The 18260-nt window shown below is 36.0% G+C and overlaps 1 protein-coding gene across 6 annotated transcripts in view; it reads right to left on the bottom strand.

Annotated features, from left to right (window-relative positions):
• LOC134672385 (rap1 GTPase-activating protein 1) overlaps positions 1-18260 on the bottom strand; it is a 457452-nt gene that overhangs the window by 114995 nt on the left and 324197 nt on the right. The window contains exon 1 of one of the 6 annotated variants that reach the window (XM_063530254.1): positions 8494-9338. The exons of the other annotated variants lie outside the window; for them this stretch is intronic. Coding sequence (XP_063386324.1) covers positions 8494-8721 — 228 coding nt within the window. The 5' untranslated portion in view covers positions 8722-9338. Of the gene's footprint in view, positions 1-8493; positions 9339-18260 lie in introns of those variants that run through there. 6 annotated transcript variants of the gene reach the window in all.

The following is an 18260-nucleotide window of genomic DNA, read 5'->3' as shown; positions in this document are numbered from 1 at the left end:
ACGAAACCATTTTAGGCATTTTTCGACCACTTCCCTTAAAACGCATGTAGGTAACTCGGAAACTAAAAGCGGTGAAATGGTTACCACCATACACTAAACACTCCCACATAGGTATTTGAATCCCGTACACATATGTTTAAAAATGATTCAATTTGATTAATTTAATAGCCTTTAATAAAATATGTTTACACAATTTATCAATCGTGACTGAATTCCGGATTGGTTAGATGGGTGTGTGCCTTTGCTTCCCAACTTGTTATAAATTGACAATATGACGGGCGAATGTCTGAAATGTCACAATAATTAAGAATTATTTTGCTTTTCTTCGTAAGTATGTTGAAAAACATTGTGTGTATAACATATTTGCATATTTATACAGTGGTTACCCATTTTATGAAACGTCCAGTAAACTAGCATAGGTCCGACGCTGGCAGTGGCCACGGGCGTACTGGCGCGGGGAATGGGCGCAAGGTATTGCCGCGTAGGGTGTAATTTAGTAGGCAAAAGTTGAATTCATAAAATTATGAATGAAAAGATTAACGTATCGATAAAAGGACCAGTAATAACGAAGATTTACTTAAAAGCTATCGAATGAGGTAAGTTTCATATCCATTTTCGTCGTAGTACTTCTAAAATATGGATCAAAAGACAGCTTTAAGCATGTTTTCAACTTAAGATTCTATCGAGAAAATAATGAGCCGTTGTGTTCCTGACAAGCAATAACGTAGTTCAAGGACTAAAGTTATACATACTAGAAAATCATGCTTAAAATCCTTGTAAAAGTCTGTAAATATGGTTACAAAAAAGCGCATTTTACTACACACCGCGCCTTAACCGTATTATGGCAAATAAAATATTGATTGATTGATTGACCCCACCAAGCGACTACGACTTAGGTCATTTTTTTTATTTAGAAGTTTTTAGTGTTTTTATTAAGTATGTTATAAAAATGTTATTAAATAAATAAACTCCCAACTTCTAACATATTAAACGATTTTGTAATTTAGAAGAAGCGTAACAGAGTACCGGAACTAAAAACAATGTTAGAAGGCAAGATCAGCGGAAGATCATGATAAAGGTGAACCTCGTCCAAGTTCCTACAACCCGCATATGCACATTGCGAAGGTACTGCTACTGCTACCTATCCTTGATCTTCAATATAACTTAGTTTATATTATGACAGCTGTATAGAGAACGAATACAGACTATACAGTCTAATTCATTCGATTTTAGAAGCTTGAAAAATCCGTGTTGTTTGGCAATCTAAGGTCGAATTCGGAGGATAACGGCCTTGCGGTCGATCACTAACATATCAAATATCATAAAATCAACCACTACTCGCTACTAGGTTGAATGTAAAAACATGATTATAACTTAAAATTGATGTTTCTTTTTAATAATCATCAAAAATAACTCGTTTAGTATTAATTTAAACATTATATATTATGATATTTATTCAGACGAGGTTTCATCCTGATTTAATGTCTAAATTTACCGATGATATAAGCGGTGAATGGCACAAAACGATAAACATATTATCATGACATGTACTTTAAGTATTTTTCTGTTAAAGTAAGATTTGGCGCCATTGTTGAATACAGAAGCCAAAAATGAAGAACAAAATGGAAGCAGTGATTACACAATAACTACAGTGACAATATAAATATAACGGAGATTCTGCGAAGTTGTCGGCGACTCTTTAATGGGTTAATGTGCTGTCCGCGCGCAATAAATCCACAAACAAAGATATATGGCTGCGTGAAACTGAGAAGTCAGCACACTCGAAGGCATAACGGCGTATATTACTATAAAGCGCAAAAGCAGATAAGACGTTATGTTGCAATATAAGTGAATTCAGCACAGTACAACTCTAGTAAGTAATTGCGATAAGGTTTACGATGTAATTCATTGAGACTGATTTGAAAAGCGAGTAATTTTACTAATGATGATTTTCAGTTAAGCTATGATAAGCGGATTTTAAGAAAACACATTAAGTACATACATTAGTGTACTGTGTAGGTACTTATACTTAAAAAAACGTTATTAACTAATTAAGAGAAATATTCCTCTGTTTTTAATATTTTGATGGTATATTTAAAGATAAGTTAACAATGCATTATTAAAATCAGACATCACGTACATTTGTACAAGTGCGCGCGTGAGTCTATTTCTAGAGGATGTTTTTTCTACATTTTTCAATGAGGTGATGCAACAAAATTATTTCCGAAGCAGTTTGATAACGCATGTGTTTATTTTTATCACTACATCAATAGATAAGTTGATTGATAAAGATTCAATCAAAATGAAACCGTATTATGTCACCGACGTCTTGCTGAAAGTTGATTACCTGCTATTATCTCAGTCTTAGAACAATTATCTTTTTTATTGCACGATGGACTTATTTTATCTAGAGTTGCATGATTACACGTTTTAATTTGTTGATTTCATCAACGAATCTTCGCGACAGCAGCACGCGAGGGGTCAACGAGACGTAATGCAGGCATTAATTATCATAGGATTTTAACCTTGCAACAACAATCTAAGATACGTCGGCCGTTTACTGGTTTGTATCTGGCTCGGTAGAATCAGTCACGGCCACGTGCAGATTTTAGATATATCTTTTTAAAATACGAGTATGTGTAGTGCGTTCCTCAAGGCATTTGGGTTCATAATAAACTGTTGTGCATTTTCCGGAATCAATTGCCTGTATACTTAGACACCATAATACATAGCAGACTGACATTACCCAGATATCAATGTCGACGACCCGGTAATTATTTTTATGTAGGTAATAATTACCGGGTCTTTATGTAGGTACCTATACGTAAGAAACGAAATCGGCAAAAATGCGAGGAGACATCAGGAAACTATTTTAAATATTAATCCGCTCATTACCATATAACAAGACTATCCTTTAGCCCCCAGAGTTCTATAAAAAGGTCTCCTGTGCCATTCCAATTTGCACCTTATTGTTTTGACAAATCAAAATTATGTTTTTCTTGGCAAGGTTTGACGTCTGGGCGGCTAGAGTCTATAGGTGAAAATTAAGGTTTACCTTTAGTTCAAAATATTGGTTTCACGAAATTGTATATAATCGTTGTTAATTAATTGAGCCTTGAAATATAGACATCATTTACGAGTAATAATTCATGTATAATAATCACAGAGCGGCATTGTAAACAGGATGTGTTAATATTATTGTTTAATTGAAATGAATACCTACTCAAAACAAAGTGTTTAATCGGTTTGTAAAACATTCCAAAAGTAATAATATATTTTAAATAAATCATAAAATATAGCATGATTTTTTATCATTTAAGCTGAATTAATTGACTTTTAAATTGAACTAAATGAAACACCTACTTAAATTGATAAATAGTTATAACAGCAGACATACGAGGGGCAAACTGAAAGTGTTTAGAATAGAAAAAGCTGAAGTAATTAGGACGTTACTCTTTATTTTAATGCGTGCTTTATCTCTTTCTGACCACGCGTACAAATTTTCATTAGGATAGGATTACCCTGAAGCGCACACAGCTCATTCTTCCAATGCCTTTTTTGTATGGCGATTTTAGGTCCTCGGAGGTTTTGTATGAAATTCATGAGGTACCCATCGGGATTCAAGCTTTTTTGACACAAAATAATTTAAGCAAGATTTTTTTAACAGTGTCATATGAATACTGAGGGATATCAAAAACTACTGATATACAATTTTTTGCCAGTATTTTTTATTAACCGCACAACTGTGCGATGTAAACTTTTGACGTCACTCTTGAATGACATGCTTCTCTATGACCATCCGTTGAATAACTACAAAAGCGATTAAATGTGTAATTTAAAAAATAAACAGATGTACAAGAACTAGGCTTCATTATGAGACTATAACTGAAGCCTACTGTAACTCTGTTGTTGGCTGAGCCCACAATGAAAATCGTTATAAATAGTAATACGAACAAAATTCTTAGGTCGAAATTGGAATAACGCTCGACGTACAATTTCCAAATTGCCATCAATCCTGAAACACAGATAACGACCAAATTGCATATACCTCAAAAAAAGTATAAAGAGTTATATTTTCATAAATAATATGCCTCTTTTTGTTATATGATCTCTAAGTAGCCTTTTCTAAGAACTTTCAGAGATGCCTACGTAATTACAGGAAAAATAGCAGAAATGGTATGTTATGGCAACGATTCTTTTATCAATTAATACATATGTAATTACTTAATTAGTATTAGCACTTCCAACTTAATTTGTAAACAACGCTAATTTGCAATTAACTCATTAATAGTAGAAACTACATCATGTAATTGTTATCCAACCCCTTGTACCACTGAGTGCCCAGTTGCAGTGTTATAGAATACCGGTCATTACCGAATCTACTACATTTATTCATTTTATGTTATGTAAAATGAGAACAAGTATGGTAAGAACCGTTATACATAGGTTATAGGTCTACCGTTTAACTAGCAGGGCGGGCAGTTGGTAAGAAGTTATTATAAGTCCACTACAGGCTATTTATAGTATGTAAAATATTATATATCATCATCATTCTAGCCTTTATTCGCCTACTGCTGAGCATAGGCCTCTCTTCGTGTACGCCACTTATCCCGGTCCTGGGCTAGTCTCTTCCAAGTGCCCCGCGATTTTCCGAATGTCATCCAACCAACGAGCCAACGGACAGCCAGGCGCTTCTTTTATCCGAAAGCGGCCACCAATCCGTCAACATTTTGGTCCACCTGCCATCACTCTGCCTAGCAACATGTCCCGAGTTTTAGTCCCAAAACTCAGCTTTCTACTACAAAACCACAGCGAAACTTTAGCCAGCCGCAAGAGATTAATGGTAGACCTATATCGCTTCCTTGAGTACATAAATATTAGTGTCCGACCGAAACATGTTTTTTTGCCGAAACCGAAACCGAAACCGAATGTTCGGCTTTGGCTCTAGTTTCGGCCGAAACCGAAACCGAAACCGAAACTTTTGCAGACTTGTTAAAATCGTTAAAAAATGTCATAAAACCCCTTTTTATGAGGCTATTTTAATACACATTTTATGGGGCTGTCAACACCCAATATCCTTGAAATTGATGTTACTTAAGCGGTTTTTTAAGAAAATTACTAGAGTTAGACCAAGATAATTCTGCAACGATTTTGATAACACACACACACACACAGTGCAAGTGTTATTTTAAACGTCAAAATTTCTATGAAAATATGACGTATAAATAACATTTGCACTAGTTGCACTGCGTATGCTATCAAAATCATTGCAGAATTTTCTTGGTCTAACTCTATTCATTCACCAGTCAAGTTAACATGTAGATACAGAGTTAACCACAAACGCGAGCGCGAAATTTTTTGTTGACAATATCGCAAGGCCGGGTACCAATCTTCACCTGGGCCTTAAATCCGAAGTGCCCCATTAAGGCGAACTTTCATGCGAAGTCAAAGCCATGCTTCAGGCTTCAGGATAAGTAGTTGAGCACAGACTCCAACCAATGTCCATTGTATTAAAAAGCGAGACCGCAGGCCGAGCATGGCGCAGCGAGGCTAAAGGCTAAGCTGAAGTAGAGAACATGTGGAACACAAACCAATAGTAAATTGAAGTAAAACCACTCATCCACTCTGAAACAATTAGACAGTGTGTGCGTTATAGGTATTGACAGCCTCTTAAGACTGCGTCGACCATCCAGTGGCGCCCTCATTAGTGGAATTGTGTTTTATAATAAACCAATTAATTTCTGTAGCTATACATGAATCAGTAGGTATAATATGTAGGTATTAATATTGTTGTCCTACTTATTCCCCAACTTTTGGTCTTATTCCGAAGTACCATTTCGTAAGTTTCGGCCCGGCCGAAAGGTTCGGCCGTTTTTTGGCCGAAACCGAAACTACAGCCGAATCATGATTTTTTGGCCGAAACTGGCCGAAACCGAAACCGAAACCGAACCTTCGGTCAGACACTAATAAATATACAAAGTTTATGAAAAATACGCAAACTTTCCATGCAAAAAGAAGGATTAAGATTACAATTTCGTTAAGAGCGAGAATTTGGGTCTGTGGAACGGGTATTGGAATAATCGAAAGTGGCAATTTTGTTTTGAATCCGAAACGTAATGCGAAAACTTTTTTAAGTTATGAGCGGTTGGAATTTTGCCCGCGCGGCCTTTGACACTCATACAGTCCGTATTTCTTGATATTAAATCTAAATAGAACATTAACTAATCTAAGGTATATAGTACCTACCTATATTTTGGTGTTGTTTATAATTTTTAGGACATTCACATCAGATGCCGTGAACCTTGTAGTCTTCTTGTTGTATAATAAAAAAAAATATTTTAACTGTATTACTTTTTAAACCTTGTTTCAGGCGTCTATAGGCTACGGAGACTGCTTACCATCAGGCAGGCCGTATGTTTGTTTGCCACCGACGTAGTATTAAATAAAAATCATTGACACAGAGGTGGCATTGACAGGTGACAAGTAGGTACCTACTTACTGTTTAAAGTACTTAACTCGTGACTAAATGTTTAGATAATAGTTATCAATATGAAAACAGGGTATCCGTTACGCGAAAATCAAGTTTTCTAACGTGTGAATAAGTTACCCACATGACTAGAATTTTCTCCGTACACAATGTGACTCATAAGATTCAGGGTCGAACACTTTCGCGACTCCGATGCCGATATCGCAATGAAGACTAAACTCGGAACCGAGCCGGAAATATTATGTCATAATCGTATATTTGGCCAAGCCAGAAAAATTCCTTTTCTCAAAAATGGACGGCAAAGTCGACTTTGCCGTCTAAAAAATAGGTCGCGAAGCGCGTAGTTTATGATCAGTCAAAAATTAAAAAGTTAAAAACATTGCAGTCTCGATTTTGGGACTGCAATGTTGCATACAAATTCCATTATTTGTCGAGTTCCAAACTTTTTAAAAGTTGAAATGACCATATCAAATGAAGGCACAGGCCCATTAAACAGCGAAACAGATGATTAGTACCGCGACTATTTAGATGTCTCAAATAGGTTGGCGTATTTTTGGCAGAAAAATACTCTTCAATTTTTTTATTAAAAAAAATAAAAAGGCGGCAAGGGCTTATTTCTGTCAAAATATATATGTAAGAACGTTGCTTTTGTAAAATATTTCTATGATATTTATATTTCTTGCATCATTTTTGAGAAAAGCACTATATATGACTCGGCTGGAAGGCTACTTGCTGGCTTCGGATTCAATTAAACGGACTCCCAAGGTCGTCCGTTTAAAACGAATCCTCAGCCTGCAAGTAGCTACTTCCGAGCCTCGACAATAATGTACTATTGTTGGGTGAAGGTATTCCTCCAATCTTTATTCTCATATTCCGTCATTTGAAATAAGCTTTTCTTTATGAAAAATATCATCTAAATACCTGTCATGATTCATAATATCGTCTTTGATAAGTCGCGACATGAAATCTTATCTCAGGGCAGATATGTCAGAAGAGTCACATATCCGCTACAAATTCAATAACTATTTGAATGACTATAATTATATTTATTTAAAGTCACGTTTGAACTGTAGTAACAATAACAATAAGATTTTGCGCCCCTGCCAATCATACAGTTCTGGCCTCATTAGTGTTGGTAGGTAGTTGTTAGTAAACATCGCACGCGCACAATCAAGGATTTATGTTTACTACCTCTGAATCATATTACAGCGTCTTAACGTCTGGTCCACTTAATGATAAGATCATCAATGATGTAACCGGCAACATTGACGTCCGGTAACCGGATTGATATCGTAGATACGTCGTGTGAGTGTGACATATTAGGGTAATGCAATGACCTCATGAATTAATAAGTTGGCTAAACTGTTTAGTTAAGCCTGAGAGTTATGCCGGTTACGAAAGTTGATGGTTGTATAAATAAGGAAACGTATAGCATCAGATATATTAATTATGGTAGGTACATAATCTAATCTCATTCTCAATATCTTGCACTTATGTATGTATGTATGACGCACTGCGTGCCTGTCATAATGTAGAAACTTCTTCAACAAGTCTAAACAAGTCATGGACGTCATCTAAACTTCAAAACGTATCCCAGACCACAAAAAGGGTTGAAAATATTGTCTTGAATTACGTTTTGCAGTATAAACTATTGTCTTACTAGTCAATAAAAACTGCAACTGTGATTAGAATAAAGCAAGTATCCTTGAGTAGGCAGATACCCACATGGCTCAATAGGTTATTTAATACTTATAGTTATGTTCATTTCACTGTCAATAGGTTACCTATTTAATAATTATAGTTATTTTCATTTCACTGTTTTCAGGGTGTCAGTCAAATTTAGGTGTGTTTAACTGACATAGGTACTCATCCTACTTGAGGGTGGTATTCTACCTATCCAATTATTTTGTCCAATATGTATTGCGTCTCACATTTTGCTTAATGAGAGAGTGAGAAGCAATGGCATTAGACAAGTGGAATACCCTTAGTAATGAAAATGCACCTACCTCTTTAGGTTCAGTAGGCGTGCTAGTCCTGACGCCTGTCAAATCCTTCCACCGCAGCACCCCCATGACTGCGGTCCGCACCCACGAGCCCCGTCTACTCCTCCCGTTGGACAGTTCATCCACCACACCACAGATCACCGAGTTCACCACCAACCCTTTCCCGGCTCCATTCTTATCACTCTTCAACGCCACGTCGCTGCTTATCGGAAAAGACCGCCTTTCCCTCATAAAGAACGCCAAAAACTTCTCAGCGCCAGAAAAACTTGTTCAACGGCAAAAAAGCATCCTCACAAATCCCTCGTCATACAAGTTATTAATCATCCTAAGATATCGAACTTCAACCTGAAGATAAATCTTGCGGAATCGTTTATTTTTATTACAGTTTTCGGGTCACACAGCTGCGAATTTTCCCATAAGTGTACCGGAACTTTTCCAATTATTTTTCAGTCCTTAAAAGAAATTCTCCTCAACAGCCGTTTGCGCGACAAAAGGCGGTTCTAAATGGCTTTTGTTAAATCCAACTATGACTGCAGAAAAACAGCCAAGTTTTTAAACTTTCACTTAGCACCGGCGTCGCTCCGTCAATGTAGGTTAGACAAATTTCTTTCGTTCCGAGTTATTCACGAAAACGTCAACACGGGTAGTCTTTAGGACTTAATTCACACTTATTCTCAAAGAGTTCGAAAACTTTCTCGCACTTTTAAACACAGTCCACACTTTAATTATTCAGCTGAGAATAATTTCTGTTATAAATTAGATACCGGGCAAGAGATCGGAGTAATCAAAACACGATCGCAGCGCGAAAATCGAGCACGACGCAACGTCTACGCCGGTTTACGTTCGGAAACCGAATGCAGTGGAGGCGCGTCGCGTGCCACATGCTCCACGCTTGGAACACCGACCTCTTGTCCCTTTCTTTGCCTTTATCTTGATATGAGCCAGATAAGGACGAGTAGACGTTGCAGCGTTCACAAACAGAAGCAATGGTTACAAGACAGGTGAATGTAACTGATGGAGAGGACAACAAAAAAGTTTTCCAACCGTTTCTAGTGCGATTCCATTGTCAGAGCAAGATTGATACTTGATACAGTTGAATGGTAGCTAACCGACAAGAAAATAATTATGTTAATAATGAAACGACAGGAATGCCGATAAGATTGAAATTGGATTTTCAATGGTGTTAATTCAAGATAAGTAATTCAATTTAAGCACTTTCGTTTCTTTCAATCTTGGTAAGTATAATTTATATAGTTACTTTGCATACATAGATAGCAAGAAAGTTAAGTGATTTTTAAGTACAAATGCATGTAAATTAACTGTAAATGGAAATTATTTAAATTGATAAGATAATAAATTTTAGCCAGCCAAATTATCAGTACTGTCATCGCCGATTTCTTGTAGATCGCGTTTGACATCATTTATTTCATGTTTATTAAAAATATTTAAATAAGTGCATAACGTAGATACACTAATTTGCTAAACACATTAAAAACCACTTATTGTTCTACAGGACCACCCACTAGGACAATCACCAAGCCCACAGAAAGTAAGTAAACAAGTAAATACTTTACTTTGGGCATGGCATGCCTAACATACAGTATGAATCTAGGAATATGTCAAAGGTCATTTACAATTGTCATCATTAGAAACACAGTGTCAACAAATTACATCATGGAAAGGAAACTTCGAGTAAAACAAACGTTGTCCTGATATGGAACTGTTGCAGCTATGGATGACACATACTTACGTTGCTTGAAGTTTCCTTATGAAACCATAGGGATGACATATATTGATACATGACAATTTCCATATTGTCTTGGAAAGAACAATTATATTCCTTAATATTTCCTTCGAGTGCAGTGCTATTAGTTTGAGTTCAAAATATCTTTTTCAATAAAGAGATTTCTTGAGGAAAGGAGAACATCAGTGTAGTATATTTTATGTCCGAGATATGATATTCAGAGATCGAATTTCGGCCATGGTTTTGAAGATGGTTGAATTTGCCATCATATTATACTTTACATACCTAACATAAATTTACAGGTAGACGTCCATTTAGGAGGGAATAAAAAAACCTATCATTAAGTACTACTTTTAAGAACAGTAAAGTCATGTCACCCAAAATTAGGATTATTTTGCATTACACTACAAAGAAAGGACAATGTCTACCATACAATTTCGCGAGCACTGCCCCGAATGCAGAGGCGTAGTGCATCGTGGGAACATCCGGCTCCACCCGACCATATCGGTGCAGCAGTTCGAAAGAAAAAGGAATTATGAGTGTTCCAATTTAATATAAAGACTTTGTCTTTTTGATCCGGGTCCATATGCCTTTCCTTTGGCGAGTTCGCCTCAGCGGAACCCGTACAATGGCTGCTAGACAAGCCAAATTTCCAAAAAATAAGCAAGTCCCTAATTCCTTTTGCTAATAAACCATTCTTCATAGGATACGGATTATGAGATCACCAATGCATGATATGGAGAAGTGTATCATCTTGGGGCAAATGAATGGCAAACGCGCTCAAGGTGGGGCTCGTAAGATGGTCTGACGCCATGAAGAAGACGAGTGGCGGCAGCCTGCACCGTGCAGTCCACTTGGCTTATGACCACAATCAATGGAGAAATGTTGCATGTGGTCGCGATCCTCAGCATTGAGGGAACGAGGAAGAAGGATACGGCACCTACAGTTGTTAGTAACGTAATTACAGTAGGGCCGCGTTCTGTAACAGATCCGATTAATAGCGTTCTCAAATTGTAAATTAATTTCAGAAGCTACCCGAAAGCGGGACATATATATTTTAACTGCTTCTCAAATAAATGAAATACATAGATAATACATAAACAATCAGTTTCGTCTGAGTGTACCCAAGTCCGCATTACACTGGTTCGTGTAAGCGATCGCTAAGCTATCGGTCGGAATAACACCTGAGAATACTTGCAGTCTGCACTTCTCACATGACAATGCACAGGTGGCCTTGAGCGCAGCTGCTTCCGAAGCCGAAAGAAGCACTTGGATAGGATATTAGGGAATTCGTAGAAAATGCGAGAAGTCGAGAACTGCAAGGAATAAGGAAGGATGCGGTTTGGAAGAGTGAAAGGATCTTTAAGGTATTGATTAACAGGAAGTAACAAAATTTGCGCGGATATTTAGTAAAACTTACATTTTACAATATTATTCGTTATATTTAAAAGCCTTGTAAAATAAAAGTCATCCTATCCTACTCATACATGTTATTAACGTTGCAGAATTCAACAAGTTATAAGAAGTTAAAAAAAAATCAAATAAACTACAATTTAATTAAAATCACATTTTTTTTAAATAAATAATTTGTCTTTAAATGAAGTTCACGATTTGCTGTAATGACTGAGACGAATCTAACGACAGCTCAAGCACACACGTTAAAATTCGTAAAGCAGTTTGAGCCACTTTGGGCGTACCAAAGAAACATAAGCATAGCGTAGAAAATAAAGTATTTTATAAAAAAAAAAAACATAGACAATACAAAAGCCTATAAAAATATGAATTTATTTAACAGAGGTAATAACCTAATTTAATCTAGCCTGAGACATACCAACTTTAAGCTCATTTACGGTTTCACTCACGTTTTTTTTAGTCACTCGAGCGACATGTCTCCATTTTCAAACACTAAGAGTGCCTACAACAATACCTACTAAAAGTCAACAATACTTAATAACATTGTCTACATTGTGACATATGCAACTTTTCAAGCAAAAAAGGACCATAACGCTTTTCATGGACAATAGTTCCCGGAACACCAGAAAAAGCTTCCCAAACAAAGCCACACAAATACATGTATTGAGCCCTTAATGAGCGACCCAAATGAATGACATGTACCAATTACAAACATCGCAGTTGTGCAACCTCAAACAAAAGCCGCAAATTGCATATCCGTGTCGTTTCAGCGAAACAACGGGGGATGATTCAATATGTTTCAATGACGGCTTGTGACATCGCTGGAGAACGCCTTATCGACTTGTTAAATTTTGAGTCATCTTGTCACACCCATAGATAAGTAGTTTCAATCGCTTGAGGTGATATTCGAATGTGAAACGTAGCTGGATTACTGTTTATTGTGTATTGCATTTCCATGTTGTTACATAAAGGTGTTAGAATAATTACTAGTACAGTGACATGGACCCTGCGACGTTGCTGCCCTATATCTGACAATTTCTATGATAAAATCAGTGACGAATTGAACGTCATAATCGCGGCAGTAATGCGGCGGCGAACGTCACTCAGATTATCAGGCATATTGACAGATACAGAGCCCGTGTAAAGGCCTCAGCAGTAATGTCGCAACAGTAATGCAACTGCAGTTGTCAACCGAACGTCGTCTTGTAATCAAACTTGTTTAAATCCATCTGAATTTTTTCTTCAAATGAAGCTTATAATGTGACGATCATGTCACTATGAATCCTATAACTGTCAAAAAGCAATCTTGAAGTTCGACACAGCGGGGCGTCGTCCAAACTAAATACGGGTCCCAATTTAATATCAAATTACAATGAGCGTACACAAAAAAGAACTTTTGTCGGTAAACATGAGTCGCTTTCATGTGGGAGGTCGTGCACTCGCAAATCTACTGTTTACCCGCACTTGTTCAAATTCTACCCTATCCCATACCATTGCAAAATGTACCTTGTTTAGCTGACAACTAAGGTTTAATTTACCATTCAAAGGTTAAAATACGAGTATTAGATGAGGTATATTCAAGCTGACCCCCGTATAATCCGAGAAGGCAAAGGGCAGGGTTTTATCGGGTATTTTGCGACCGTATTTAAAATTATGACGTTATCTTTTACCACTTGAGAGTGCTTAATTAAAGTATTTCCGTATACGACGTTATTATTTTTCCCGGTGGATTAGCCATCAGAACCTGATTTAGAAGACTAAAATAGACTGAAACCGATATTCTCATTATCATTAATTACCTACGTCCGAAAGTCGGTAATTCCGCAAATTGACTTTGACAATGCAGAATTATACCGGGTGTGGCCTGTAACACGAGCAAATAATTAAAACATAGATTGTACTCCTCAAACGGTGACACTTTTGTTCAACAACTTTTAAAAATTTTGAAATATTTAGACTCCCTGTTATTCATACAAAATAAATATTACCTTCAAAAGACGCCATCGCCACGCCATATCATTGTGATTGACGTTGCTTGTCACGCTTTAAACATAACAAAATTCGCAATACATTGCGTCTCAGAATAAACTTTAAAGTGTATTAAAAATCAAACCACAAGTTATTTTTAAAAGTTGCTTGAGAATTGTTGATCAGTATGAGGAGCCTACAGTTTAATTTTTTGCTCATATTACAGGCCACACCCGGTATTTAGGTGGCTTTAGGAATTACCAAACCAAACCAAACGTTACATTAAGAACGGTCGTGTTTCACAAATTGTAATGCCGAATGCCGATTGATTCATTTCCACCAAACAACTTATGAATCGGAATCACACTATACCACATGTTCAAGATTGTATTGTGTACTTATTCATAAACAATAACACTAATAAATAGGACTTTGACTGATAAGATAAGTTCACTGCCCTCCCCTCAGATAGTAACAATGCTCGATTTGAATCGCGATAAGCAAATGTGATATTCACGATATAGAGATATTGTTTTGCAATGTTTACACTCGTTTTGCAAACGAGTTTTATTCGTTTTAGCTTCAATATCAGTTAATAAATGAACTTTTAACCACCCACGTCGAAATCAGAGAGAGAAATGTTTTACAATTAGACGATGATAGTTAAATAGCCACTGGGTATTTTATTAACGCCACAATTAACAAAGTTAATGAGATTTATGGGTAAGTTTCCACAGATACTTGAGCAAAGAAAGGAATCTTTTACAATGGGACTGTCAAAGAGGTTATATTAATTATTATAAAGTTTCTGAACAAAGGCTAAGCGCAAAGTACTTATTAGGGATTATGAGAAAGCCTAAAACATGAAATTTAGTTTAGTAAGTTTTGAGAACATTATCACGTAAAGATGCCACAGTGTATAGCGATATTTGTGCGACTGAGCCACTGTTCCCGCCTTGATCCTGAGTTATCAGTAGTACTTCAAGAAACTGTATAAAACAAAGGCGGGTCAGACACATTTTAGAAAAAGGTGCTTCCTCGAAGATTTATATCACTCCTTTCTTATTTAAGTCTCAAGTATTGAAAAAATATTTCCCGCCTGTAAGGGTCCAGCGTAAAAATAAGCTTTACTTACATTATTTTAACTTTGCGATGTCTACAGGAAAGAATCGAACGAGTTAACCATACAATAAAGTGCGTATGATCCAGACAGAAAAACCGTTTGTAATTTTCCTGTTCTTTACAAAATTATTGAAATTGCGTATGTGTTTGTGTATACCTAGTTCTGTTCTGTGTGTAGTTTTTTTTGTAATTCTGTGCCATTTTCGCCTTTTTCGCATTATCGTATTCGTGTCTGTATTAGTTACTGTTGATAAAGATTTTCTGTAAACTTCAAAACAATATTAAATCTAATTTGAAACATAACCATCATCGTTAGGGCTTATGTATTTTGACATAATAAATGAGACCTTATCGCATTTACCGAGATAACAACTTAGTGGCCCTTTCCTTTTAGACCTTTCTTCACTGTATAAAATATTTCCAGGATTCTATCCTCTAGCCTCCCATACGTCAAACCTTGCCAAGCAAAATGAAACTTTGATTTAGTCAACACAAAGTTCAAATTAGAATCGAACAGGAGACCTTTTTATTGCACTCTGGGCGGCTCTAGCCTATAGCAATTGCAGAGGTCTGGGCAGATTGCCGATTTTACGAATGGCTCGTAAGGCAATATAGCTGAAATATTTCTTTTGCGGCAGATTTATAAAGGTAAGAAAAATACATTTGATTTAATTTATTTATCTACAAGATAGGGATTTCAAAGGTAACAGTAAAATACACTGACGGTGATCGAATGTACAGGGTGTAATATTTTACATTTCCTTGTAGTTTGTAGTGAGAATTAATAAGAATATTGACTTAATAATTATTATACAGACAGATAAGTTAAGTTACATCATTTGACGTTTGCGGGAAAGCATCACCGCGTTATTATGAGTCATAATTACGTTTAACTCATAAATATCTCAACAACTAAAATATACCTGAATACCAAAATAATTATTTACGATACAAGTGCGAAAAAGAGGAAATTCGAAACGAGTGGCGATAAATTACAACACGACCGAAGGGAGTGTTTTAAATTGACACGAGTTGCGAATTACCTATTCGCACGTGTATCGTACAACGTTTTACAGTACATATGGCGCTTTAAACTTTTGACATCGCACGAAAAGTGCTATTTTACGCACTAGTGCGGGAAAATAGGACCATATGTACTGTAATATTTATTTACAAAAGGGCAGTCAGTTTATTCCTTTCTGTATATCGCCGTCATACCTTGAATGATGTTAGACCGAAACTGAACTGAACAAGCTACCCCTGTATTACCACAGCCAAATGAGGCTGTAGATACTCGTAGCTGCATAAGCGATGCACCGCCTACGTAATGACTGCGATAGTGAGGGCCCCACGCAGACACATTCGCGATTCTTTTTGATGTTCACACTTAAGCCGGCTGAAAACCTTACGAGACGAATCAAAAGGGATATTATGTTGTTCATTAACGCGATGTGTTGTCTCAGGGCGTATGTTTTGTCTTCTCGGACGGAATTCACGGACAAAATCACTATTTATTACTAATGTGTGGTAATCGTTGTTATAAATTACTGTGGCAGTTAGTTGTTAGGTTTAGTAATTAAATTATGAGTGTTTAGAATATTAAAAAAAAGGATATTTTTTTTAAATGCAGTCTTACTCTTATTTTCTACTCCTTCTTGTTTCCTTTCTAGATTTCAATGTCTTTTTTTGTATACATATCTGGTGTATAAAACGTTGTCTGTATAAAAATAAAGTCTAATCATTCTGTAAAAATCAAGGGATTCAAAGAAGTATTATTTGTACAAAATTGTCGCATTAATTAATTAAAAGCACTAATAGGTATTACACGACACGACCATAAAAAGGGTTAGGAAACCGAAAATCACGACATGTATCGAACGTCATGTTCAAGCATTGTGAACTCTACAGCTACAGACATAAAGCTTGAATTAGCTATCACTGTTACATTATACTAGTATGTGTTTAGGTATCATTACAGAGTTGTGAACCGGGCTTATTGACCTAACCTCTATTTGAAGGCCGTATCTCTTTATGCGACCACAATGATCGGATAGCGAATGTTACCTTACTTGAAACACAATTACGACGGTCAAGTTTCTTTTTCAAATGCGATAAAAATTGGGATTATGTCTTTTATGGTACTTCTTATTCCAACCCTATTGTTTTTACTGGAACCTGGAAGACAAAAATAAGTGAGCATTTCATTCATCATACATTCACACATCACACACATAATGTTCGGTCCTGTGCCGAATGTGAATCATCCGGGGGATCAGTTGTTTGGAGCAGTTGTTTGGAGGCCAAGACACACTTTGGGTCGCTGCGCCAGAGGAGTAAGTATTTCATTCATCTGTACAGTCGACTCTCGTTAATTCGAAACTCAAGGGACTTTTAAACTATTACGAATTATCGAGAGTTTGAAATATCAAATGGTTCGAAATTTTTGAGAGAAAAATTATGAAAGTTCGAATTACTGAGTAATAATCAATTATGATTTATTAATTGCTATTTTTTTTACTATGTATATCAAAAGGTTAGATATAGCTACATATTTACATGCACATATATAATGTGAATTAATTATTAGTCTTTCAGAAGAAGTCTCTAATAAGAAGTGTCTGGAAGTGTGTGTTTTATTTTAAAGCACATTGCTGAGACTGATCAATAACTTTTTTTAAATCAGAAATACATAGTGCCTGAAATGCTTTTACAATAACAAAAGCTCGTACAAAGATGAACTTGAACTTGTCTCAGAATGTAGGGTAAGTGTAAGTAAGTACTTCTGCAATCTGATAACTTCGAATTGTTGAGTGTTTGGCGCCTATGGGTTCGAATTAACGCGTCGTTCTGTGATGATTGTATGATTTTTTTGTTCGAATTACCAAGTGCTCAAAAATATATGGATTTTTTTCGAGATATAAAGAGATTTTCTAGGGAACTCGTGATAACTTCGAATTATAGAGAGGTTCGAATTATCGCGGGTTTGAATTAACGAGAGCCGACTGTATTAGGTCGATGCATTGAGGAAGAACATGAGATTGCACAACACAATAGTTATTATAATTACGTTATATTACCTCTTTTTATGTCGATGATAGCATTATTATAATAACAATAAAATCGATTTATCAAGGCCAATGATATTAATATAATGAGTTCGGTAATAAAACCAGGTGAACGCATCAGCAGCTTACGCTAAAGAGCTTCTTATCGAGGTTAATTTTGTTACAAAAAAACAGAGATAATTAAATTAAAGAAAATTTCGTATCCTCATTTTTCCTTATAAAAGGTGTAACTTATTTAAGATATTATTTTCTTAGGTTACTAAACATCTTGTAAATACAATAAGTTAATACCTACTTAGTATTTTATTTCGGACTTACTCGATCACGACTATTCCAAATAACACTCACATTCGTTGATTCCACTATCCATACATAAGTATATCTATAATGTTAGAATTCAGATCATTGATTCACACAAAAGGAAGAGTTAAAGCAATAAACACTTATGATTACTGATT

Source organism: Cydia fagiglandana, chromosome 17 (genome assembly GCF_963556715.1).
Source record: "Cydia fagiglandana chromosome 17, ilCydFagi1.1, whole genome shotgun sequence".
Classification (NCBI taxonomy): domain Eukaryota; kingdom Metazoa; phylum Arthropoda; class Insecta; order Lepidoptera; family Tortricidae; genus Cydia; species Cydia fagiglandana.
This window is presented reverse-complemented; position numbering and strand designations above follow the sequence as displayed.